This window comes from Salmo trutta, chromosome 18, assembly GCF_901001165.1.
Source record: "Salmo trutta chromosome 18, fSalTru1.1, whole genome shotgun sequence".
Lineage (NCBI taxonomy): Eukaryota > Metazoa > Chordata > Actinopteri > Salmoniformes > Salmonidae > Salmo > Salmo trutta.
Window position 1 is genome coordinate 8,631,510 of NC_042974.1, and position 26,191 is coordinate 8,657,700.

At 43.5% G+C, this 26,191-nt stretch overlaps 1 protein-coding gene across 21 annotated transcripts in view; it reads left to right on the forward strand.

Moving 5' to 3' along the window:
• The window catches only part of LOC115152808 (neurexin-1a), a 758,004-nt gene that overhangs the window by 612,851 nt on the left and 118,962 nt on the right, over nucleotides 1–26,191 (forward strand). For all 21 annotated transcript variants that reach the window (XM_029697621.1, XM_029697623.1, XM_029697634.1 and 18 more), the window contains one exon: nucleotides 9,113–9,284. In XM_029697621.1, coding sequence (XP_029553481.1) covers nucleotides 9,113–9,284 — 172 coding nt within the window. The remainder of the gene's footprint in view (nucleotides 1–9,112; nucleotides 9,285–26,191) is intronic.

The following is a 26,191-nucleotide window of genomic DNA, read 5'->3' on the forward strand; positions in this document are numbered from 1 at the left end:
ATTTGTGAGGGTGTAAATAGGGCTGGTTGAATGTAAGATGGGACTCATCAGATATCAATCCCTGTGGTATTACAGCTGGCTGTCTCCAATACTGACAGTAACATACGTAGCTACTTTACCCCTAGCTACTGTACCATTAGCTACCACCCAGTTAGGGTCTTTCAACCAGACTTCACTATTGACTGTAATATACCTAGCTACTCCTAGCTACTGTACCCCTAGCTACTGTTTTCCAAGCTACTGTTTCCCTAGCTACCACCCAGTTAGAGCCTTTCAACTAGACTTCAGTACTGACTGTAATATACCTAGCTACCCCTAGCTACTGTACCCCTAGCTACCACTCAGTTAGAGCCCTAGTTACACCTAGCTACCACCCAGTTAGAGCCCTAGTTACACCTAGCTACCACCCAGGTAGAGCCCTAGTTACACCTAGCTACCACCCAGTTAGAGCCTTTCAACTAGACTTCAGTACTGACTGTAATATACCTAGCTACCCCTAGCTACTGTACCCCTAGCTACCACCCAGTTGGAGCCCTAGTTACACCTAGCTACCACCCAGTTAGAGCCTTAGCTACCCCTAGCTACCACCTAGTTAGATCCCTAGCTATCCCTAGCTACCACCCAGTTAGAGCCCTAACTATCCCAAGGTACCACCTAGTTAAAGCCTTTTAAACTAGATTTCTGAAGTTATACTGACAGAGAGAGAGAGATAGACAGAGAGAGAGCTAGAGAGAGAGACCAACATGTGTTTGAGTTCCTCTCTCTCTCGCAATTCAATTTCAATTCAATTTAATTTAAGAGGCTTTCAAAGCAAGTGAAATAGATAATAAACAAATGTGAAATAAACAATAATAAATCTAGTCTCTCTTTCTTTCTTTCTTTCTTTCTCCCTCTACCCTCTGTCTACCCCCACCTCTCTGTCGCTGTCTAGCCCTTCCCTTGCACCCTCCCACCTCTCAAATTATTTTGCTTTAGAAAATTGAAAAGGCAATTTGTGACTAAATGCAGGGAATTATTTAAAGAGACATTGGGGAGCATTAAATGGCTATTGAAGGAGTACTAATAAAAGCATCACTATAATTGCTTTCATCTCTTCAACTAACCCTGTTTTTGATGTATTTTTTGCTGTGAAGTATTGGGACACAAAGTTAGGAATTAGTGTATTTAGTGTATATAGCTACAATGCATTCAGAAAGTATTCAGACCCCTTGACTTTTTCCTCATTTTGTTAATTTACAGCCTTATTCTAAAATGGATTAAATAAAAAATAAAAATCCTCATCAAGCTACACTTAATACGCCATAATGACAAAGCAAAAATAAATATATTTTTTAAATGTTGGCAAAGGTATTGCAATTTAAAAACTGAAATATTACATTTACATAAGTATTCAGACCCTTTATTCAGTACTTTGTTAAAACACCTTAGGCAGTGATTACAGCTTTGAGTCTTCTTGGGTGTGACACCGGTTTTCTCTACAGATCCAGGTTTTCATCAAGGATCTTGGATCTCTGTACTTTGCTCCGTTCATCGTTCCCTTGATCTTAACTAGTCACCCAGTCGCTGCCGCTGAAAAACATCCCCACAGCATGACGCTGCCACCACCATGCTTCAATGTAGGGATGGTGCCAGGTTTCCTCCATACGTGATGCTTGGCATTCAGGCCAAAGAGTTAAATTGTGGTTTCATCAGACCACAGAATCTTGTTTGTGATGGTCTGAGAGTCATGTAGGTGCCTTTTGGAAACTCCAAGCAGGCTGTTATGTGCCTTTTACTGAGGAGTGGCTTCCGTCTGGCCACTCTACCATAAAGGCCTTATTGGTGGAGTGCTGCAGAGATGGTTGTCCTTCTGGAAGGTTCTCCCAACTCCACAGAGGAACTCTGAAGCTCTATCAGAGTGACCATAGGGTTCTTGGTCACCTCCCTGACCAAGGCCCTTCTCCCCTGATTGTCCAGTTTGGCCGGGAGGATTCTTGATGGTTCCCAACTTCTTCAATTTAACAGTGACAGAGGCCACTGTGTTCTAGGGGAACTTCAATGATGCAGACATGTTTTGGTCCCCTTCCCCAGATCTGTGCCTCGACATAATCCTGTCTCGGAGCTCTACTGACAATTCCTTAAACCTAACTGCTTGTTTTTTGCTCTGACATGTACTGTCAACTGTGGGACCAATCAATTGAATTTACCACAGGTTGATTCCAATCAAGTTGTAGAAACATCTCAAGGATGATCAATGGAAACAGGACGCGCCTGAGCTCAATTTAGAGGCTCATAGCAAAGGCTCTGTAACAAATTTTTATTTGTAATAATGTTTCCCAAAAAATGTCAACCTGTTTCCGCTTCATAATTATGGGTTATTGTGTGTAGATTTATGAAGAACAACATTTATTTAATCAATTTTAGAATAAGGCTGTAACGTATCAAAATGTGTAAAATGGGAAGTGGTTGGAATACTTTCCGAATGCCTTGCTAGGTAGTTGCCTCCTCAGCATAACACAGTGCAGTCACTGCAGTAAGATGCTATGGAGAAGTCCTTGAGAGGAGCATTACATTTGTAAAATCTTAATTTGATCACCCTGTTGCAGGATAACTTTCCTGCAGTGCAGGAAGGTTTAAAAATACTTTTGAAGTTTGCAGTTTCCACTTGATTTTCCCATACTAAAAATGTATCAGCCCCTACAAAATGTCCATTAATTATAATCCATATAATAATTCAAATTTCATGTTGCTGCAGGATTATATGTATGCCTGCTGTCGCGAACTGGCTCAAATAAAAAATATGCTTAAAATAAACTAAATAATTGCATTCAGACAATGTAATGTATGGATACATTTTTCCATTGCATTCAAACCATGCATTAGTTTCCCCTCTCTCTGCATATATGGACAGCTGATTGTGGAGTACAGTGGTTTGGGCTGCATCCCAAAAGCACCCCTATTTGCTATTTAGTCGCTCTGGCCAAAAGTAGTGCACAATGAAGGGTGCCATTTCATACAAAGCCATGCTGTCAGTATAACCTCCTAGAATACCCAGCTCATCTGAGGAGCCATGTTCCCTGTGTGAGGTCCCCTGCCATGTTCCCTGTGTGAGGCCCCCTGCCATGTTCCCTGTGTGAGGCCCCCTGCCATGTTGCATGTGTGAGGTCCCCTGCCATGTTGCCTGTGTGAGGTCCCCTGCCATGTTCCCTGTGTGAGGCCCCCTGCCATGCTCCTTGTGTGAGGCCCCCTGCCATGTTCCCTGTGTGAGGCCCCCTGCCATGTTTCCTGTGTGAGGCCCCTGCCATGTTCCCTGTGTGAGGTCCCCTGCCGTGTTCCCGGTGTGAGGTCCCCTGCCATGTTCCCTGTGTGAGGCCCCTGCCATGTTCCCTGTGTGAGACACCTCCCATGTTCCATGTGTGAGGGCCCCTGCCATATTTCCTGTGTGAGGCCTCCTTCCATGTTCCCAGTGTGAAGCCCCCTGCTATTTTCATGTTGTTCTGTCTGCGATCTTAAAACAAAAACACACACAAGTGTGATCCTGATAAGGTATATCCCCATCCTGGGGAGGATTACTCTCAAGGCCCAGTGCTGCTCCTCTTCTCTACGCCCTCCAGATTATCCTCCCATCCCTCCATCCCTTTATCCTCTTCTCCACACATGAATGAGGGTCAGGCTTCACACTTTAGTTTAAAACTACATTCTGAGATTTATAAAATGACAACACAGTGTCCCCGCCACTTGTTTTAGTATATAGCATAGGATAAATATCAATAACCACTAAACAGATTCCCAGCTTTAAAGTTGGATTTATTATCAACATATTTACTGTTTCCTTTTTATCTGTTTCAAAATAACCACTGTAGGGGGGAGTGAGGGAGTGTAGGGGGGACTGTAAGGGTAGTGAGGGAGTGTATGTGTGGGAGTGAGGGAGTGTAGGAGGAGTGAGTGAGTGTAGGGGGGAGTGAGGGAGTGTAGGGAGAGAGAGGGAGTGTAAAGGGAGGGAGGGAGTGTAGGGGAGAGTGAGAGTGTAGGGGGGAGTGAGGGAGTGTAAGGGGAGTGAGGGAATGTACGGGGAGTGAGTGTAGGGGGAGTGTGGGAGTGTAGGGGGAGTGTAGGGGGGAGTAAGGGAGTGTAGGGGGGAGTGGGGGAGTATAGGTTGAGTGGGGGAATGTAGGGGGAGTGACGGAGTGTAGGAGAGAGTGAGGGAGTGAATGGGAGTGTGTGGGAGTGTAGGGGGAGTGAGTGAGTGTAGGGGGAGGGAGTGTAAGGGGTGTGAGGGAGTGTAGGGGGTGTGAGTGTAGGGGCAGAGAGAAAGTATAGGGGGGATTGAGGGAGTTTATGGGGAGTGAGGTAGTGTTTGGGGATTGAGGGAGTGTAGGGGGAGAGGGAGTGCATGTGGAAATGAAGGAGTGTAGGGGGAGAGAGGGAGTGTAGGGGGGAGTGAGGGAGTGCATGCGGGATTGAGGGAGTGTAGGGGGAGTGAGGGAGTGTAGGGGAAGTGAGGGAGTGTAGGGGGAGTGAGGGAGTGTAGGGGGAGTGAGGGAGTGTAGGGGAAGTGAGGGAATGTAGGGGGAGTGAGTGTAGGGGGAGAGAGGGAGAATAGGGTGGATTTAGGGAGTATAAGGGGGAGTGAGAGAGTGTAGGGGGAGTGAGGGAGTATAGGGGAGAGTGAGAGAGTATAGGGGAGTGAGGGAGTGTAGGGGGAGTGAAGGACTGTAGGGGAGAGTTTGGGAGTGTAAGGGGGTGAGGGAATGTACGGGGAGTGAGTGTAGAGAGATGTGGGTGTAGGGGTAGAGAGGGAGTGTAGGTGGAGTGAGGGAGTGAATTACTTACTGTAGCTTTAATGGTATCAGTTGATACAATCTTGTGTTAACTCTCGGCTTCCTTTGAAATTACATTTATAAACCAGAGGAACGTCCTAGTTTCCGTAATCTGGTGTGACACACTACAAGTGTTTCTAATTGGGGAAGCTAGAAGTAGCTTTTGGCTGTGGGATGTGCTCACTGCTTACTCAGTGTTAGAGTGATTGGGCAGAAAGAAAGAGAAGGAGATGGAGAGGTGGGTGAAAGAGTGAATGACAGAAAGAGAGAGAGAGAGAGAGAGAGTGAGAGAGAGAGAGGGAGAGAGAAAGAAAGAGAGAAAGAAAGAAAGAAAGAAAGAAAGAAAGAAAGAAAGAAAGAAAGAAAGAAAGAAAGAAAGAGAGGTTATGCTGACTGGATAATCACATGCAGGGTACTGCTGTACTGTGCTGTAGGGTTGAGCCTCCAACCAGCTGCTCCCTTCACAGCAGCTCAGAAAGAGAGAGGCAGATTGAGAAATAGAAAGAGAGTGGGTGGAGAGAGAGAGAGAGAGAAGGAAATGTATGATCATATTAGGGACACATATTTCCCTCAGATTACACCGATCCACAAAGATTTAGAAAACAAACCCAATTTTGATTAACTCCCATATCTATTGGGTGAAATACCACAGTGTGAAATCACAGCAGCATGATTTGTGATCTGTTGCCACAAGAAAAGGGCAACCAGTGAAGAACAAACACCATTGCAAATACAACCCATTTTTATGTTTACAGTGCGTTGCAAAAGTGTTCACCCCCGTGGTATTTTTCCAGTTTTGTTTCATTACAACCTGTAATTAAAATATATTTCTATTTGGATTTCATGTAATGGTGAAGTGAAATTAAAAAATTATACAAAATGAAAGCAGAAAAGTGGTGCATGCATATGTAGTCACCCTCTCTGCTATGATGCCCCTAAATAAGATCTGGTGCAACCAATTACCTTCAGAAGTCACATAATTAGTTAAATAAAGTCCACCTGTGTGCAATCTAAGTGTCACATGATCTATCACATGATTTCAGTATATATACACTTGTTCTGAAAGGCCCCAGAGTCTGCAATATCACTAAGCAAGGGGCACCACCAAGCAAATGGCACTATGAAGACCAAGGAGCTCTGCAAACAGATCAGGGACAAAGTTGTGGGGAAGTACAGATCAGGGTTGGGTTATGAAAAATATCAGAAACTTTGAAAATCCCGCTGAGCACCATTAAATCCATTTTTAAAAAATTTAAATAATATGGCACCACAACAAACCTGCCAAGAGAGGGCCGCCCACCAAAACTCACAGACCAGGCAAGGAGGGCATTAATCAGAGAGGCAACAAAGAGACCAAAGATAACCCTGAAGGTGCTGTCAAGCTCCACAGTGGAGATTGGAGTATCTGTCCATGTCCATAGGACCACTTTAGGCCGTACACTCCACAGAGCTGGGCTTTACGGAGGAGTGGCCAGAAAAAAAGCCATGGCTTAAAGAAACAAATAAGCAAACTAATTTCGTGTTCGCCAAAAGGCATGTGGGAGACTCCCCAAACATATGGAAGAAGGTACTCTGGTCAGATGAGACGAAAATTGAGCTTTTTGGCCATGAAGGAAAACGCTATGTCTCGCGCAAACCCAACACCTCTCATCACTCCGAGAACACCATCCCCACAATGAAGCATGGTGCTGTCAGCATCATGCTGTGGGGATGTTTTTCATCGGCAGGGACTGGGAAACTGGTCAGAATTGAAGGAATGATGGATGGAGCTAAATATAGGGAAATTCTTGAGGGAAACCTATTTGTCTTCCAGAGATTTGAGACTGGGATGGAGGTTTACCTTCCAGCAGGACAATGACCCTAAGCATACTGCTAAACCAACACTGGAGCGGTTTAAGGGGAAACATTTAAATGTCTTGGAATGGCCTCATCAAAGCCCAGACCTCAATCCAATTGATAATCTGTGGTATGACTTAAAGATCGCTGTACACCAGCGGAACCCATCCAACTTGAAGGAGCTGGAGCAGTTTTGCCTTGAATAACGGGCAAAAATCCCAGTGGCTAGATGTGCCCAGCTAATAGAGACATACCCCAAAATAAATGCAGCTGTAATTGCTTCAAAAGGTGGCTCTACAAAGTATTGACTTTGGGTTTGGTGAATAATTATGCATGCTCAAGTTTTCTGTTTTTTTGTCTTATTTCTTGTTTGTTTCACAAAAAACGAATATTTTGCATCTTCAAAGTGGTAGGAATGTTGTGTTAATCAAATGATACAAACCCCCCAAAAATCCATTTTAATTCCAGTTTGTAAGTCAACAAAATAGGGAAAATGCCAAGGGTGTGAATGCTTTTGCAAGCCACTGTATTTTCTTCCCCTTTTGTACTTTAACTAATTGCACATATTATGGCATTTGAAATGTCTTTATTATTTTGGAACTTTTGTTGTGTAACGTTTACTGTTAATTAGTATTGTTTATTTCACTTTGTGTATTATCTACTTCACTTGCTTTGACAATGTTAACATATGTTTCCATTGCCAATAAAGCCCTTAAATTGAGAGAGAGGGAGAGTAGAAGAGAAGCTTGCCTGAGCCAACACACCACATAAAGCACCCTGTGTACATGACTGTGAGCTAAGACCCTTCAATAATATGACTAGAGCTCATTACAACACATGCCTGACCTGTTTCGGGGGCAGAGATGGTGCGACAATGACAAGCCACGGAACAGACACACAGTATTGAACATAGTTTTGGTATTATTTGATTCCATTTGGTTTATTCTTGTTTGATGCAAAACACTGAACCAATCCCTATCAATGGGGGATTTAATCAGATCTGAATGCCATATACATTCTGACAAAAAATATATTCCCACCTTCTAATTGGACTCTAAATCACTAATGGTTAAACTGATGAGTAGGATAAGTTTTAAACTGTGCTTTGGGGCACACAGTAATACACAGATGGTCTCTCTCATTACCCAGAATTCAAAATAGTCATGCTGATATAAAAATAATAGGGAGAAAAGTGTCAGTAAATAACTGAGTTGGTTTATTAAGAGAACACACACCATGGACAAGGTAGTCTTTTAACAAAGGCAATCAGTAAAAAACATTGCTCAGCCCCCTGAGTTATTTGCATTACCTAACCAATATGTAGCCTACTCATGTTTTTATTGTTTTGTTAAATCCAGATATCAGTGGCTAAACAGAAATAAATATTGATTGTGGACGTTGTTGTAACACTTGATTAGAATTGATAACTATATTTATATTGACAAGGATATCGATTCAGACAGCATTATACTGAGTATTACTTCCTTGTAATGTCTCCGATTTGATTAGCTCACTATTTCCTTTCATTGTGTAAACATAATCAGAGGGTATCTACAGTTCAGTGGCAACGCATGGATGTGGTCATCATCATCATCGTCATTATCATCAACATCATCCTCACCACCCTCATCATAATCATCATTATCATCATTATCATCACCATCCTCACTACCATCATCATAATCATCATCGTCATTATCATCACCATCCTCACCACCATCATAATCATCAACATTATCATCACCATCCTCACTACCATCATCATAATCATCATCGTCATTATCATCACCATCCTCACCACCATCATAATCATCAACATTATCATCACCATCCTCACCACCCTCATCATAATCATCATCATCATCATTATCATCACCATCCTCACTACCATCATCATAATCATCATCATTATCATCACCATCATCATCACCATCATCATCATCATCATCATCGTCGTTATCATCAACATCATCCTCACCACCATCATCATAATCATCATCATCATTATCATCACCATCCTCACCACCATCATCATAATCATCATCATCATTATCATCACCATCATCATCACCATCATCATCATCATCATCACCATCATCATCATCATCACCAGCATCATCTCCATCATCATCATCGTCATCATCATCATCGTCATTATCATCAACATCATCCTCACCACCATCATCATAATCATCATCATCATTATCATCACCAGCATCATCATCATCAGCATCATCATCGTCGTCATCATCATCATCATTACCATCATCATCTTCTTCATCACTACATAAACACAATGACTCTTACACTTTGCTGTTTTTTATAAAGCAACCAAACATCTGCTTTGGAATATACAAGATACACTTCCTTCTCATCAAGATACATTTCCTTCTCATCAAGATAAACTTCCTTCTCATCAAGATAAACTTCCTTCTCATCTTTAAAACCTTATTTTCTCTTTCTTTTTGTGTCAACAGGAAAAAGGAAACATCGCAGTTATATTTAATGTCGGAACGGACGACATAAATATCGAGGAGACAGCAAAGTTTGTAAATGATGGAAAGTACCATATAGTGAAGTTTACGCGGAGTGGCGGTAACGCCACACTACAGGTTGATGACCTACCTGTCATAGAGCGCTATCCCACAGGTAAGACACCCACGCCTTATTACCATCCCAGCATCCTCTGCTAACAGTGCTCTCTACCACACTTTGAATGTACCTGTACTTGAAATGACCAAGAACGGTATCCTAACTGTTGTCAGGAAAAGGTTTAATAAATGTTGGGCTATTTTAAAATGGTGTATGACATGTTTTTGGTTGGTGTGTCATATATATACTGTGCTTCTTTCTCATAATAATACTGTCCGTTTTTTATACAGTATCCTTTGAAATGTCAACATGCCAGTAGAACGATGACTGTTGTGTCGAGAAGGCTTTAAATGTCAACAATTGGGTGTCTTGAATTCACAACATTTGAACTACTAAAAGGCTTTGACAAAGGCTACAGAGGATCCAAGTCAGATGAATTATTTAATGTCTTGTTATATGTGACAGTATTTGTCATGTTCCCACATATAGGCTACTCTAACCAGGAGTGAATGTGTTCTGTTACCCAGGAACACCCATAGCTTTCACTGAAGTAAGTCAAGACAGCAAATTGAAATGGCCAAATTCTAGTGGATTATGAAGTATTTAGCCATATTTTAAATGGTGAAATTATGGCATGGGATGGCATTTTATTTCCATGGCAATGTCCTACTGTCCACTAGGGGTAACGTGAGCGTCTATCTAGTTTAAACCATGAGCTACAGCTCAGAGGATTGTGGGTTCAATCCCAGTGCTAGTTATGTTTGTTTTTCTATTTTAACCTTATCGCAAACCTTAACCACTCGGAATCAATGCCTAAACTTAACCCTAATGCCTAAATCTCAGAATGAATCAACTTAAAACTAATGCCAAAATGTTGGAATGAAATCCTAATTTCAACCGTCAAGGTTAGTTTCAGTTTAACTTGAGCACTGACAGCTAACATACGTCAAAATATGCCGGAATTAAAATGGCACCACAGATGGCCCCACATGCCAGAATTAAAAGGGCTGGTCATGCCATATCTCTGTTGCTGCAGGTATGCCAGTTTCTTTGGAGCAAACAAACAAATTACAATTAATTCAGAGAATACAGTAAGGTCTTAAAATCCCATTAATTGACATAACGGTTGGAATATTGGAACTGGCATGTCACTTCCTGTGATGTCACTTTCTGTAAATATTAATGTCTATCCTCTGGACAAATATTATGTAGGGACTCAATGATTATCTATGTTTGCCTGCAACGGCAAACAGTTTCACTGTATTCTTATGGTATAAGATGTATAAGATAGAATATGAACATATTGCCCACTCTCTGTCATGACAGTTCTCAGGAAAAGAGCCTTTGGAGGAGGGCACTAGTTTATAGGAGAGGGGCCTAAAACAAGGGGAGTAATTGCGAAAGGAGCCTTGCTCAGGAGCCTGCCTGGTATGTGAGGATCCTGGTGCATAGGGAGGGGCCTAGCTCATAGGATCAGGATCACCTGAGTCTAACTCAACCATCTGGGCATGAGGACAAACCAGAGATGATTTCAACCTGTCCGCCCTCCTCTCCTTCTTCTCTAGTGTTTGTTGACCTTTTCAGGCAGCCCAGTGCATTCACCAACACTAAAGAGGGGTTTTATGGCTGGGGACAGATTCGCTCGTCACTCTTCGCCTCAGGTAGACGGGGGAAATGAATGTCTTATGACGTGCAGCAAACATGGAAGAACAAAGCATTCACCGCAGGGTTAATAGACTGATGGCTGTATAGTTTTTATAGGATCTATGGTTGCTATAGGATCTATGGTTCCTATAGGATCTTAGCTGTGCAGGAGAGAGACTCACTGACACACAGACGGCAGGTACACAGACGGACAGAAAAACACAGACAAACAGAAACACACACACACAAACATACATACATGCATACACACACACACATATCAATACACTACATATTTTGGATACTTGAACAGATCAAGATAGCTTTTTATTGCATCTTGAGACAGCCATTTTGGGGCAAAAAAATACAAAAATACAAAAAAAAGGGTATAATACTCATTGCACAGAGAGACGTCTAAAAGGAAGTAGATTCATTTAGCTGAAGGTTGGTTAGCTCTCTAATGAATTCAGATCTGCATGTTTTCATTTGGTGTGAGGGGAGGAGTAAATAACCAAGGATATTTCTCAACGGCAGATTAAACTCACCGGCTCAATGGAGGAAATTAAGACAAGACAAAGAATCAAGAAAAAACAACAAAATACATTTCAACAACTCCTCCTGAATGTCTTTGAGTCCAAATTCATTGTCTGTCTAAATCTGCAATAGGATTGAAGCCAATCATTTGTTAAATAAAGTATATTATTTTACTTTAATTAATTTGTTACCATTTGTTTCAGTGGTATAACAAAAACATCTAGAAGGCAATTATGTCATTGTTATTATGTAAGTAAGGACACAATCGTTAAGACTTCATATCAGTGAATTCTAATTAAAATACTTGTCAGCTAAACATTCACTTTCAGATATAATTTTCTGTTTTATTTCTTAGCTACTATATTGGAATGACCTTCATTATCAAACATGCAATTGAATAACATGTAAAACAGTTACTATTTGGAATTGATTCAAGATAACAAGTGTAGCTACAGCTTGTTTCCAATTTAAATAGTTTCTTTAGGCATGGTCAATTACATGTAAGTGCATGGTGAATGCAGACACATCTTATTCAGAAGCTTTGGTTGGTCTTTTTATAGAACTCATTCACACAGACTAGACACGTATTAAGCACACACAAACATTATTGACATTTCCCCATTTCCAAAACTCCTACAACAGATCTGTTTATTTTCTCTCTTAATTTTGACTTGACATGGAGTTATAATGTCCTGAAATGAATACAACTTCAAACTAAAGTTTTTCAAAGTCAACGCAATGAAAGAAAAAACAAATCACGAGAGATGAATTAGATTTTGTGCCACTTAGTCAAAACTTGATTGACTCTGTGTCTCAAAGAACGACTGATAAACCACCAGAATGAAACAACCAGAGAAAGAAGGGAGGGAAGAGCAGTGGGAGAGATAAGAAGAAAAAGAAGAAGAACTTCTTACATACATAAGCAGAGTAATTCATGTTATCGTTATATAGTATATACATCAACAGAGCAAAGACAGTCCTACTGGTGTCCCTCATTGTAATTCTATAAAAGGAAATAATTATACAAAATAACATCAAACATGGATATGCAGTCAATATCATGTTACCGCAGTGTAAGTGATTTTGAATTTCCAAACAAGATCTAATCAACAGACACACATTGAAATCCACTTATAGTTGTTTGGAGATGAGAGGGAATGACTGACTCCTCCGTCGTGACGTCCCCTGTATGCCTGCCTGCCATCTGTGGCCCGCTAGCTGTCTAGAGCACATCGGACTGTTAGCTTAAGAGGCCCATCGGACAAATTCTTCGGCCACTATACCTGTTCTGCCAATTGGCCTGGTTTACCACACGGAGCCCTGCTGATCCATCCTCTGAACCGGAACCCCCCAACAGAAGCTAGGCAGCTAACTAGCTACTAGCTAGTAGTCAGCTTGCCACTGCTAGCGGTCATCAGCTACCTTTAGCCCGGACACCTCTCGCCAGTCTGCACAGTGCAACTCAAACCAGAGCAAATCAGACTTATTTTTCTCCATATCTCCGGATTCCTATCGCAAGCTCTGAACCTTTTTTTCTTTTTTTTTCTCACCTGGATCAACGCAGCTAGCTAGCTGCTTTCCGAGTGGCCACTCCTGGCTAACGTCTCTATCCCGAAGCAAGAACCAATTAGCCTGGAGCTAGCCTTGCTAGGCCCATCTGCTAGCCTGCTAGTCATGGCGCGCTAGCTGTCTAGAGCACATCGGACTGTTAGCTTAAGAGGCCAATCGGACAAATTCCTTAGATCACCTTCTGCCCCCAGCTGTGCCCTGGACACCATATGCAATTTGATTGCCCCCCATCTATCTCAGAGCTCGTGCTGTTAGGTGTTGGATGCAGTCTATCACAGTGCCCCATCTGTTTTGTCACCAAAGCCCCATATACCTACCACCACTGCGACCTGTATGCTCTCGTTGGCTGGCCATCGCTTCATATCTGTCGCCAAAGGCACTGGCTCCAGGTTATCTATGAGTCGTTGCTAGGTAAAGCCCCACCTTATCTCAGCTCACTGGTCACCATAGCAGCACCCACCCGTAGCACGCGCTCCAGCAGGTATATTTCACTAGTCACCCCTAAAGCCAATTCCTCCTTCGGCCGCCTTTCCTTCCAGTTTTCTGCTGCCAGTGGCTGGAACGAACTGCAAAAATCACTGAAGCTGGAGACTCATATCTCCCTCACTAGCTTCAAGCACCAGCTGTCAGAGCAGCTCACAGATCACTGCACCTGTACATAGCCAATCTGTAAATAGCCCATCCAACTACCTCATCACCATATTGTTATTTATTTTTGCTCCTTTGCACCCCAGTACCGTTACTTGCACACTCATCTTCTGCACATCTATCACCCCAGCTTTAATTTGCCATACTGTAATAATTTCGCCACTATGGCCTATTTATTGCCTCACCGCCTTTATCCTACCTCATTTGCACACACTGTATATAGACTTTCTCTATTGTTTTATTGACTGTATGTTTGTTTATTCCATGTGTAACTCTGTGTTGTTGTTTGTGTCGCACTGCTTTGCTTTATCTTGGCCAGGTCACAGTTGTAAATGAGAACTTGTTCTCAACTAGCCTACCTGGTTAAATAAAGGTGAAATAAAAACAATAAAAACATGTCTCATTTGATTCTGATGAACATAGATTATTGCCATTTCTTACCAGATTCAAGTGTTAACTGCTAGTTAACTACCCATCAAATATGAATGAATTTAGCTAAACACAAATAGGACAACTTCCTATGTAAATGTTGCTCTGCGTGAGGATTATCTGAACAGAACAGGATTTAACCAAGCCCACCTCTCTCTCTCTGTTACTCTGTACTATACAGCATCCCCTTCCCTTTCCCCCCAGCCCTCTGCCCCATTCTTAATCTATATTATTCCTATATGGTTTGATGAGCCTTCATTAATACCTCGGTCGGTCTGGTTGTGTCCAAAATGGCACCTTATTCCCTATATAGGATTCCTATTCCCTATTCGCTATTTAGTGGCACACCACTGGATTCCAGTCGAAGCTCGCATCCACTACAAGACCATGGTGCTTACCTACGTAGCAGCAAGAGGAACTGCCCCTCTCTACCTAAACCTCCCTACCAGGCTATGCTCAAACCCTACACCCCCAACCCGAGCACTCTGTTCTGTCAACTCTGGTCTCTTGGTCCAACTACCCATACGCGAGGGCAGATCCTGCTTAGCCCAGTCCAAGCTCTTCTCTCTCCTGGCACCTCAATGGTGAAATATTTTTTTTTCCTAATTCAACTCTTGCACATGACTCCTTCAAAAGAGAAGGAGAGAGAAAAATGGGGAGAGAGAGAGGGCCGAGAGAGAGAAAGATGGCGCAAGAGCGAGAGAGAAAGAGATAAAGAGAGAGCGAGAGAGAGAGAGAGCAATGGGTTGAGACAGGGATGCAGCTTAAGCCCCACCCTCTTCAACATATACCTATATCAACAAAGTGGCGAGGGCACTAGAACAGTTTGCAGCACCTGGCCTCGCCCTACTGGAATCTTAAGTCAAATCTCTACTGTTTGCTGATGATCTGGTGCTTCTGTCCCCAACAAAAGGAGGGCCTACAGCAGCACCTAGATCTTCTGCACAGATTCTGTCAGACCTGGGCCCTGACAGTAAATCTCAGTAAGGCAAAACAAATGGTGTTCCAAAAAATATCCAGTTGTCAGGACTACAAATACAAATTCCATCTAGACATCTTACCTTAGAGCACACAAAAACTATACATACCTCACCCTAAACATCAGCGCCACAGGTAACTTCCACAAAGCTGTGAACGATCTGAGAGATAAGGCAAGAAGGGCCTTCTATGCCATCAAAAGGAACATTAAATTTGACATACCAATTAAGATCTGGCTAAAATAAAAAATACCTTAATCAGTTATAGAACCCATTGCCCTTTATGGTTGTGAGGTCTGGGGTCTGCTCACCAACCAATAATTCACAAAATGGGACAAACACCAAATTGAGACTCTGCATACAGAATTCGACAAAAATAATGCATGCAGAGCAGAATTAGGCCAATATCCGCTAATTTTCTAAATCCAGAAAAGAGACGTTAAATTCTACAACCACCTAAAAGGAAGCGATTCCCAAACCTTCCATAACAAAGCCATCACCTACAGAGAGATGAACCTGGTGAAGTCCCCTAAACAAGCTAGTCTTGGGGCTCTGTTCACAAACAGACACCACAGAGCACCAGGATAGCAACACAATTAGACCCAACCAAATCATGAGAAAACAACAAAATAATTACTTGACACATTGGAAAGAATTAACAAAAAAACAGAGCAAGCTAGAATGCTATTTGGCCATAAACAGAGAGTACACAGTGGCAGAATACCTGACCACTGTGACTGACTGTAACGGGTTGGTAGTCGTGGTGAAGGAATGAGGCACAGGAAGCAGCGAGCACAGGGTAGTGGCGTATTTAATTTACACTCACACATAAAACAAATATTCCCAAACACAGGGGTAGAAAACACACACGGCGTAAAACAGAGCCGACACGAACATGAGCCGTCAGTATCGAAATAATCCCGCACAACACGGAAGCGGACCAGCTAAAATAAATAGCCCCGCTAATTAACCAAACTAAACACAGGTGCACAAAACCAAAAATAAGGGAAAACCAAAAAAGGGAATCAGTGGTAGCTAATAGGCCGGTGACGACGACCGCCGAGCGCCACCCGAGCAGGAGGGGGAGCCACCGTCGGTGGGAATCGTGACACTGACACACACTTAAGGAAAGATTTGAATATGTACAGACTCAATGAGCATAGCCTTGCTATTGAGAAAGGCTGCCATAGGCAGACATGGCTCTCAAGAGAAGACAGGCTATGTGCACACTGCCCACTAAATGAGGTAGAAACTGAGCTACACTTCCTGACCTCCTGACAAATGTTTGACCATATTAGAGACACATATTTCCATCAGATTACACAGATCCACAAAGAATTTGAAAACAAATTGAATTTTGATAAACTCCCATGTCTATCGGGTGAAATACCACAGTGTGCCATCACATCAGCAAGATTTGTGACCTGTTGCCACAAGAAAAGGGCAACCAGTGAAGAACAAACATCATTGTAAATACAATCCATATTTATATTTATTTATTTTCCCTTTTGTACTTTAACTATTTGCACATACTATAACATTTGAAATGTCTTTATTCTTTTGGAACTTTTGTAGTGTAATGTTTACTGTAAATGTTTTTGTTTATTTCACTTTTGTTTATTATCTAGTTCACTTGCTTTGGCAATGTACAGTTGAAGTCGGAAGTTTACATACACCTTAGCCAAATATATTTAAACTCAGTTTTTCACAATTTCATACATTTAATCCTAGTAAAAATTCTCTGTCTTAGGTCAGTTAGGATCACCACTTTATTTTAAGAAAGTGAAATGTCAGAATAATAGTAGAGATAATTTTTTATTTCAGCTTTTATTTCTTTCATCACATTCCCAGTGGGTCAGAAGTTTACATACAGTCAATTAGTATTTGGTAGCATTGCCTTTCATTTTTTAACTTGGGTCAAACGTTTCGGGTAGACTTCCACCAGCTTCCCACAATATGTTGGGTGAATTTTGGCCCATTCCTCCTGACAGAGCTGGTGGAACTGAGTCAGGTTTGTAGGCCTCCTTGCTCGCACACACTTTTTCAGTTCAGCCCACAACATTTCTATAGGATTGAGGTCAGGGCTTTGTGATGGCCACTCCAATACTTTGACTTGTTGTCCTTAAGCCATTTTGCCACAACTTTGGAAGAATGCTTGGGGTCATTGTCCATTTGGAAGACCCATTTGCGACCAAGCTTTAACTTCCTGACTGATGTCTTGAGATGTTGCTTCAATATCTCTACAAAATCTTCCTGCCTCATGATGCCATCTATTTTGTGAAGTGCACCAGTCCCTCCTGCAGCAAAGCACACCCACAACATGATGTTGTTCTTCAGCTTGCATACCTCCCTCTTTTTCCTCCAAACATAATGATGGTCATTATGGCCAAACAGTTCTATTTTTGTTTCATCAGACCAGAGGACATTTCTCCAAAAAGTACGATCTTTGTCGCCATGTGCAGTTGCAAACCATAGACTGGCTTTTTTATGGTGGTTTTGGAGCAGTGGCTTCTTCCTTGCTGAGCAGCTTTTCAGGTTATGTCGACATAGGACTCATTTTACTGTGGATATAGATACTTCTGTACCTGTTTCCTCCAGCATCTTCACAAGGTCCTTGCTGTTGTTCTGGGATTGATTTCCAATTTTCGCACCAAAGTACGTTCATCTCTTAGAGACAGAACGCGTCTCCTTCCTCAGCGGTACAGGTGAAAGCGTTGCCTTCAGATGTTTGGAAATTGCTCCCAAGGATGAACCAGTCTTGGCTGATTGATTTCTTTTGAATTTCCCATGATGTCAAGCAAAGAGGCACTGAGTTTGATGGTAGGCCTTAAAATGCATCTACAGGTACACCTCCAACTGACAAAAATTATGTCAATTAGCCTATCAGAAGCTTCTAAAGCCATGACATAATATTCTGGAATTTTCCAAGCTTTTTAAAGGCACAGTCAATTTAGGGTATGTACACTTCTGACCCACTGGAATTGTAATACAGTGAATTATAAGTGAAATAATCTGTCTGTAAAAAATTGTTGGAAAAATTACTTGTGTCATGCACAAAGTAGATATCCTATTCGACTTGCCAAAACTATAGTTTGTTAACAAGAAATTTGTGGAGTGGTTGAAGAACGAGTTTTAATGACTCCAACCTAAGTGTATGTAAACTTCTGACTTCAACTCTAAATATGTGTTTCCCATGCCAGTAAAGCCCCTTAAATTGAAATTGAAAATTGGGAGAGGGAGAAAGACAACAGGCTAAAAGGGTGAAGGAATGGAGGGAGACCACCATTGAGAGCGAGAGACAAACAGAGAGAAAGAAAGAGACAGGGGGAGGAAGGAGAACATATTGGATGGGATGGAGGGGACCACCATTGTGAAAAGCAGGGTGGGGATAATTGCACCACTTGTGCCTGTACACCGCTCCCTCATGTACTCATTAAAATGTCCCATTCTGCCTCCTTAACGAGCCATTAGACTGTCCTTAGCCCAATTATCAGAGGCTCTTGTGCGTCCCAAATGATACTCTTACTTCTCCAATATAGTATGTAGTACTATGAGCCCTGGTCAAAAGTAGTGCACTATAAGGGGAATAGGGTGCCATTTGGGATGCTGTCGTGGACTTCATATTATATGGAGTACATGCAGCCTCAGAAATCAGACCCTCTTTCTTCTCCAGAGTCTGGGCCATGGAAGTAATACCATTACGATGGTGCTGTCAAGCCCAGAGGGTACTGTAGCAGGGTAGTACACTACTCTATTGGAGGGAACAGCTCGTGCTGAAAGCCTGTCTACCACACAGCAGACAAAGTTAATGGAGTAGGGCGCAATGGCCTTATTATTCTACTCTTATCAGAGCATGATGCACAAACAAAGATACTTCTCTTTAACTCTGGTCTCTCTTTCTCTCTCTCTCTCACTCTCTCTCTCTCCATCCCTCCCTCTCTCTCTTGGACTCTGGTCTCTTTCCCTCTCTCTTTCTCTCTCTCAATGTATCCCTCTCTCTCTTTAACTGGTCTCTCTCTCCATCCATCCCTCTCTCTCTTAATCTCTGGTGTCTCTTACCTGCTCTCTCTTTTTCTCTCTCTCATTCCTGCTCAGTCTTCATCTCTCTCTCTCTCTCTCTCCTCTTGATCTCTTTCTCATATCTCCCATTTCACTCCAATTCCCCCTCTCCATCCCTTCTCCTCTCAGGGTTAGAACTGTCTCTGCTCTAACCCCCCCCCCCCACTCACACACACACGCACATACACAAAAAAGACACACACACTCACACACGGTATGCTGTCTCTGTGAGCTCCTGCTTAATTATTTCCCAGGCCTCCCTCTAAATGAACGGTGGAAGAAACCATTTGCATATCTTGTTCATTTAATGTGGAGAGGAGAGCTAGAGAGCGTTGTTCTAAGAGCTTGTAGTAAGATAAAGGCCGGGTCTTATCTGAGCACTTTATTAACACAGAAAACAAATAGCACGGACAAGCCAGGTCATCCGGGACTGGGGGGACAGTGTGGGCGGCTCAGTCTAAATCACTGCTGTCTGGTGGGGGGAGATAAGGTAGAGGCTGGTCCCTGTCCTGCTTTTCCAGACCCAATCTCCATCCAGCAGCAGGGTAGCCAGTCCAGGCCCAGATCAACCTGTACACTGCTTAGAACAGAATGAATGGGTATGGGTGTTGTGATAGAAAGCAGAGGACAACATTGTTTTGTTAATGAACAACAACAAAAAAATGCTCTGAAATGGGATATATATCGTGACCTGAGCTTTAATATAGAAAGATAAAATGGACGGAGAGGATTCAATGGTCCAGAATAACAATGTAAAGAAGAACGATAGTGTCTGGTCTCCTGCAGTATCTCTACAGTATGTGTACTACTCAGTACCCTTTCTGGTTCTACCTTCACATCTTTGTTTGTCTCTGCACTCACTCTCTCTCTCTCTCTCTCTCTCTCTCTCTCTCTCTCTCTCTCTCTCTCTCTCTCTCTCTCTCAATTTAAATTCAATTTAAGGGCTTTATTGGCATTGGAAATGTACACTGCTCAAAAAAATAAAGGGAACCATTAAACAACAATGTAACTCCAAGTCAATCACACTTCTGTGAAATCAAACTGTCCACTTAGGAAGCAACTCTGATTGACAATAAATTTCACATGCTGTTGTGCAAATGGAATAGACAACAGGTGGAAATTATAGGCAATTAGCAAGACACCCCCAAAAAAGGAGTGGTTCTGCAGGTGGGGACCACAGACCACTTCTCAGTTCCTATGCTTCCTGGCTGATGTTTTGGTCACTTTTGAATGCTGGCGGTGCTTTCACTCTAGTGGTAGCATGAGACGGAGTCTACAACCCACACAAGTGGCTCAGGTAGTGCAGCTCATCCAGGATGGCACATCAATGCGAGCTGTGGCAAGAAGGTTTACTGTGTCTGTCAGCGTAGTGTCCAGAGCATGGAGGCGCTACCAGGAGACAGGCCAGTACATCAGGAGACGTGGAGGAGGCCGTAGGAGGGCAACAACCCAGCAGCAGGACCGCTACCTCCGCATTCGTGCAAGGAGGAGCAGGAGGAGCACTGCCAGAGCCCTGCAAAATGACCTCCAGCAGGCCACAAATGTGCATGTGTCTGCTCAAACGGTCAGAAACAGACTCCATGAGGGTGGTATGAGGGCCCGATGTCCACAGGTGGGGGTTGTGCTTACAGCCCAACACCGTGCAGGATGTTTGGCATTTGCCAGAGAACACCAGGATTGGCAAATTCGCCACTGGCGCCCTGTGCTCTTCACAGATGAAAGCAGGTTCACACTGAGCACGTGACAGACGTGACAGAGTCTGGAGACGCCGTGGAGAACGTTCTGCTGCCTGCAACATCCTTCAGCATGACCGGTTTGGCGGTGGGTCAGTCATGGTGTGGGGTGGCATTTCTTTGGGGGACCGCACAGCCCTCCATGTGCTCGCCAGAGGTAGCCTGACTGCCATTAGGTACCGAGATGAGATCCTCAGACCCCTTGTGAGACCATATGCTGGTGCGGTTGGCTCTGGGTTCCTCCTAATGCAAGACAATGCTAGACCTCATGTGGCTGGAGTGTGTCAGCAGTTCCTGCAAGAGGAAGGCATTGATGCTATGGACTGGCCCGCCCGTTCCCCAGACCTGAATCCAATTGAGCACATCTGGGACATCATGTCTCGCTCCATCCACCAACGCCACGTTGCACCACAGACTGTCCAGGAGTTGGCGGATGCTTTAGTCCAGGTCTGGGAGGAGATCCATCAGGAGACCATCCGCCACCTCATCAGGAGCATGCCCAGGCGTTGTAGGGAGGTCATACAGGCACGTGGAGGCCACACACACTACTGAGCCTCATTTTGACTTGTTTTAAGGACATTGCATCAAAGTTGGATCAGCCTGTAGTGTGGTTTTCCACTTTAATTTTGAGTGTGACTCCAAATCCAGACCTCCATGGGTTGATAAATTGGATTTCCATTGATTATTTTTGTGTGATTTTGTTGTCAGCACATTCAACTATGTAAAGAAAAAAGTATTTAATAAGATTATTTCTTTCATTCAGATCTAGGATGTGTTGTTTAAGTGTTCCCTTTATTTTTTTGAGCAGTATATGTTAACATTGCCAAAGCAAGTGAACTAGATAATAAACAAAAGTAAATAGACAATACTAATTAACAATTAACATTACACTCACAGAAGTTATAAAAGAATAAAGACATGTCATATTATGTGCACATAGTTTAAGTACCAAGAGAAAATAAATATGGGTTGTATTTACAATGGTGTTCGTTCTTCACTGGTTGCCCTTTTCTGCTCTCTCTCAATTCAATGGGCTTTATAGGCATGGGAAAGCAAGTGAATTAGATAATAAACAAAAGTGAAATCTCTCTCTCCCACGCCTCTCTTTCTCTCCCTCTCCCTCTCCCAAGCCTCTCTCTCTCCATCTCCCTCTTCCTCTCCCTCCCAAATCTCTCTCTCTCTCTCACAGGTCTTCTATTGTGTTTAAATGTCTTGGTGAAAAAGAGACTGTACAATTTTCTGAACCCTATCATTTGGTGAGAGATTACTCTTTTGTCAGAAGATAACTGGGAGGCATAAACATACAAATAAAATTGCAGCTTGTTACGAAATAAATAGAGGAGTAAGAATGTAATAAATGACATAACAAGAGTAGCTCTCTCCCGCAACGTGCTCTGCCTCGTCCTACACGACACACATCTTCCATCCCTCCATCTATTCTTCACCCTCCTCACTTCCCTGACCTCTCTGTCTTCCTCCTTTCTCAGCCCCATGGCTTTAGAAGAACCTCCTCTCCTCTGTTCCGCTCCTCTCCTCCGTTCCGCTCCTCTCCTCCGTTCCGCTCCTCTCCTCCGTTCCGCTCCAGTCCTCGTTCCACTCCTCTCCTCTGTTCCACTCCACTCCTCTGTTCCGCTCCTTTCCTCCGTTCCGCTCCTCTCCTCCGTTCCACTCCTCTCCTCCGTTCCACTCCACTCCTCCATTCCACTCCTCTCCTCTCAGCCCAAGGCAGCACTCTGCTTGACCGCTCTACTGATCGCTCCTCTCGTCTGTTCTACTCCTCTCCTCTGCTCCGCTCGTATCCTCCGATCCGCTGCTCTCTTCTCAGAAAGCAGGCACTCGACAGTACATGAGTGAAAAAGGTGGTCCAACCAACCAACAGCCTATCACTGTGGTTCACCAACCAGCATCCTGTCACTGTGGTTCAACCAACCAGCATCCTGTCACTGTGGTTCAACCAACCAGCATCCTGTCACTGTGGTCCAACCAACCAGCATCCTGTCACTGTGGTCCAACCAACCAGCATCCTGTCACTGTGGTCCTTCCAACAGCCTGTCACTGTGGTCCAACCAACCAGCATCCTGTCACTGTGGTCCAACCAACCAGCATCCTGTCACTGTGATTCAACCAACCAGCATCCTGTCACTGTGGTCCAACCAACCAGCATCCTGTCACTGTGGTCCAACCAACCAGCATCCTGTCACTGTGGTCCAACCAACAGCCTGTCACTGTGGTCCAACCAACCAGTATCCTGTCACTGTGGTCCAACCAACAGCCTGTCACTGTGGTCCAACCAACCAGCAACCTGTCACTGCGGTCCAACCAACCAACAGCCTGTCACTGTGGTCCAACCAACAAACAGCCTGTCACTGTGGTTCAACCAACAAACAGCCTGTCACTGTGGTCCAACCAACCAGTATCCTGTCACTGTGGTCCAACCAACCAACAGCCTGTCACTGTGGTCCAACCAACAAACAGCCTGTCACTGTGGTCCAACCAACCAGCATCCTGTCACTGCGGTCCAACCAACCAACAGCCTGTCACTGTGGTCCAACCAACAAACAGCCTATCACTGTGGTCCAACCAACCAACAGCCTGTCACTGTGGTCCAACCAACAAACAGCCTGTCACTGTGGTCCAACCAACAAACAGCCTGTCACTGTGGTCCAACCAACCAGTATCCTGTCACTGTGGTCCAACCAACCAACAGCCTGTCACTGTGGTCCAACCAACAAACAGCCTGTCACTGTGATCCAACCAACAAACAGCCTGTCACTGTGGTCCAACCAACTACCAGCTTGTCACTGTGGTTCAACCAACCAACAGCCTGTCACGGTGGTCCAACCAATCAATATCCTGTCACTGTGGTCCAACCAATCAACAGCCTGTCACTGTGGTCCAACCAACCAGTATCCTGTCACTGTGGTCCAACCAACTACCAGCTTGTCACTGTGGTCCAACCAACCAACAGCCTGTCACTGTGGTCCAACCAACCAGTATCCTGTCACTGTGGTCCAACCAACCAACAGCCTGTCACTGTGGTCCAACCAACTACCAGCTTGTCACTGTGGTCCAACCAACCAACAGCCTGCCACTGTCATATAAAAGGGATGAAGGTCCAATAACCACACCCTCCCTCCGAACTGGCTAAGACCCAATATCAATACTACTGTAGTAATCCACTTAGAATATAATGCCCAATATTTTGCTTCATTCTGTGGTACAATATACTGTAAGTAGTATTGGCTTGTGTGAGCCGGAACGGATCATAGGAGCAGGAGCATATGTTCTGTTTCTGTACAAGTACACCCCCTGGCCAGGATGCTAGTCAGTCTAGCTGCTTAAAGCTGAGTGCTTAGCAGAGATGCATTGGGTCTCATTTTTGCAGTCTTACGTATGACTCACCATGAGTCGAACTCCCATCCTTCCAATCTACTGGCCTCTCATTCACCTCCCTGTCACAAGTACAGGCTGTCAGTAGCTTATTCTGCCAAAAACACTGTCAGAAGCCTACTCACCCACCTTACCAGAGCCTCCTCGACTCTCCAGTGGTGCCCTCACCAGTTGCTGTGTAGACATTAGATACAGGGGTAGATACTTTACTTGTTGTCTGTATCTCCTTTATGGCCTGATCTCCTAATTCAGAATGACAGTTCACTATCTTACCTTTCACCACCAGACCTTCCTGTAGCCTCCATGTGATGTGTAGACAGGGAAGATACAGGACAGGGAGGGGAGAGCAGGGTTCACATGCCATACCCTGTCCCGGTCTACTTGATCCCTTAAGATAAGAAGAATCCTTTGCAAGGCCCCTCCATGTCCCCATCTCATCCTGTTGAGTCAGACTCAGTTCCTTTAAGATCTGCTTTGTATCTGAGTCATGAGCTCGGAGCCTGACCTCCTTCAACCCCTGCAACCCTGCTACTATGCATCCCACTCCATGCCTCACTCTCTCTCTCGCTGTCTAACTCTCTTTTTCTCTTTGTCTCTCTTTGTCTCTCTCTCTCATATGGACTACTCTTTCTCCCTCCCTCTCTCTCTCTCTTTCTTTCTCTCTCCCTCTATCTCTCTCTCTTATATGGACTACACTTTCTCTCTCTATCTCTCTCTCTCTCTCTCTCTCTCCCTCTCTCTCTCTCTCTCTCTCTCTCTCTCTCTCTCTCTCTCTCTCTTCCCATCCCCATCGCTTCTTCAATAATTGATGCTGTTCGTTCTTGCTCCACACTCCACACCAAATTACAGTTAGTCCCCTGAACCCTTACCTGCCCACACAGAATTAATGTTCTGATGTGACAAAACATTGTCAATCTGCCGGAAGAATGGAGCGAGCCAGAATTCAATCTCAGAAAAGACAATGGCCGCGGGTGAGAACAAGGGGAGAATGCACTCGATCACTGTAGTGAAAGTCCTCTTTTCTCTTTCTGTAGATGTGATTGGTCTTGAGAAAGTCTGCGTCACAAATAGAACACTATTCCTTACATAGTGCACTACTTTTGACATTGTTGAATGTAGTGCACAATATAGGCAATAGGGGGCTATTTGGCAGTGATGTAAAGTACTTAAGAAAAAATACTTTTCCTATACTGGATCAGTGGGTCCCCCGTGGGATGGTTGAGCTAATGCAGGCTAATGCGATTAGCATGAGGTTGTAAACAACAAGAAAATCTCCCAGGACATAGACATATCTGATATTGGCAGAAAGCTTAAATTCTTGTGCACTGTCCAATTTACAATAGCTATTACAGTGAAACAAAACCATGCTATTGTTAGAGGAGAGTGCACAGTTATGAACTTGAAAAGTTATTAATAAACCAATTTCATTGCCTTGCAAAAGTATTCATCCACCTTGGCATTTTTCCTATTTTGTTCCATTACAACCTGTAATTTAAATGGATTTTTATTTGGATTTCATGTAATGGACATACACGAAATAGTCCAAATTGGTGAAGTGAAATGAAAAAAATAACTTGTTTCAAAAAATTCTACAAAATTAAAAACAGAAAAGTGGTGCATGCATATGTATTCACCTAACTTTGCTTTGAAGCCCCTAAATAAGGTCTGGTGCAACCAATTACCTTCAGAAGTCACATAATCAGTTAGATTGCACACAGATGGACTTTATTTAAGTGTCACATGATCTCAGTATATATACACCTGTTCCGAAAGGCCCCAGAGTCTGCAACACCACTAAGCAAGGGGCACCACCAAGCAAGCGACACTATGAAGATCAAGGAGCTCTCCAAACAGGTCAGGGACAAAGTTGTGGAGAAGTACAGATCAGGGTTGGGTTATAAATAAATATCAGAAATGGTGCGCCGACATCCCACGGCGCACCATTTCTTTTATAAAAAAGCTCATGTTATTTTTCTTTGCA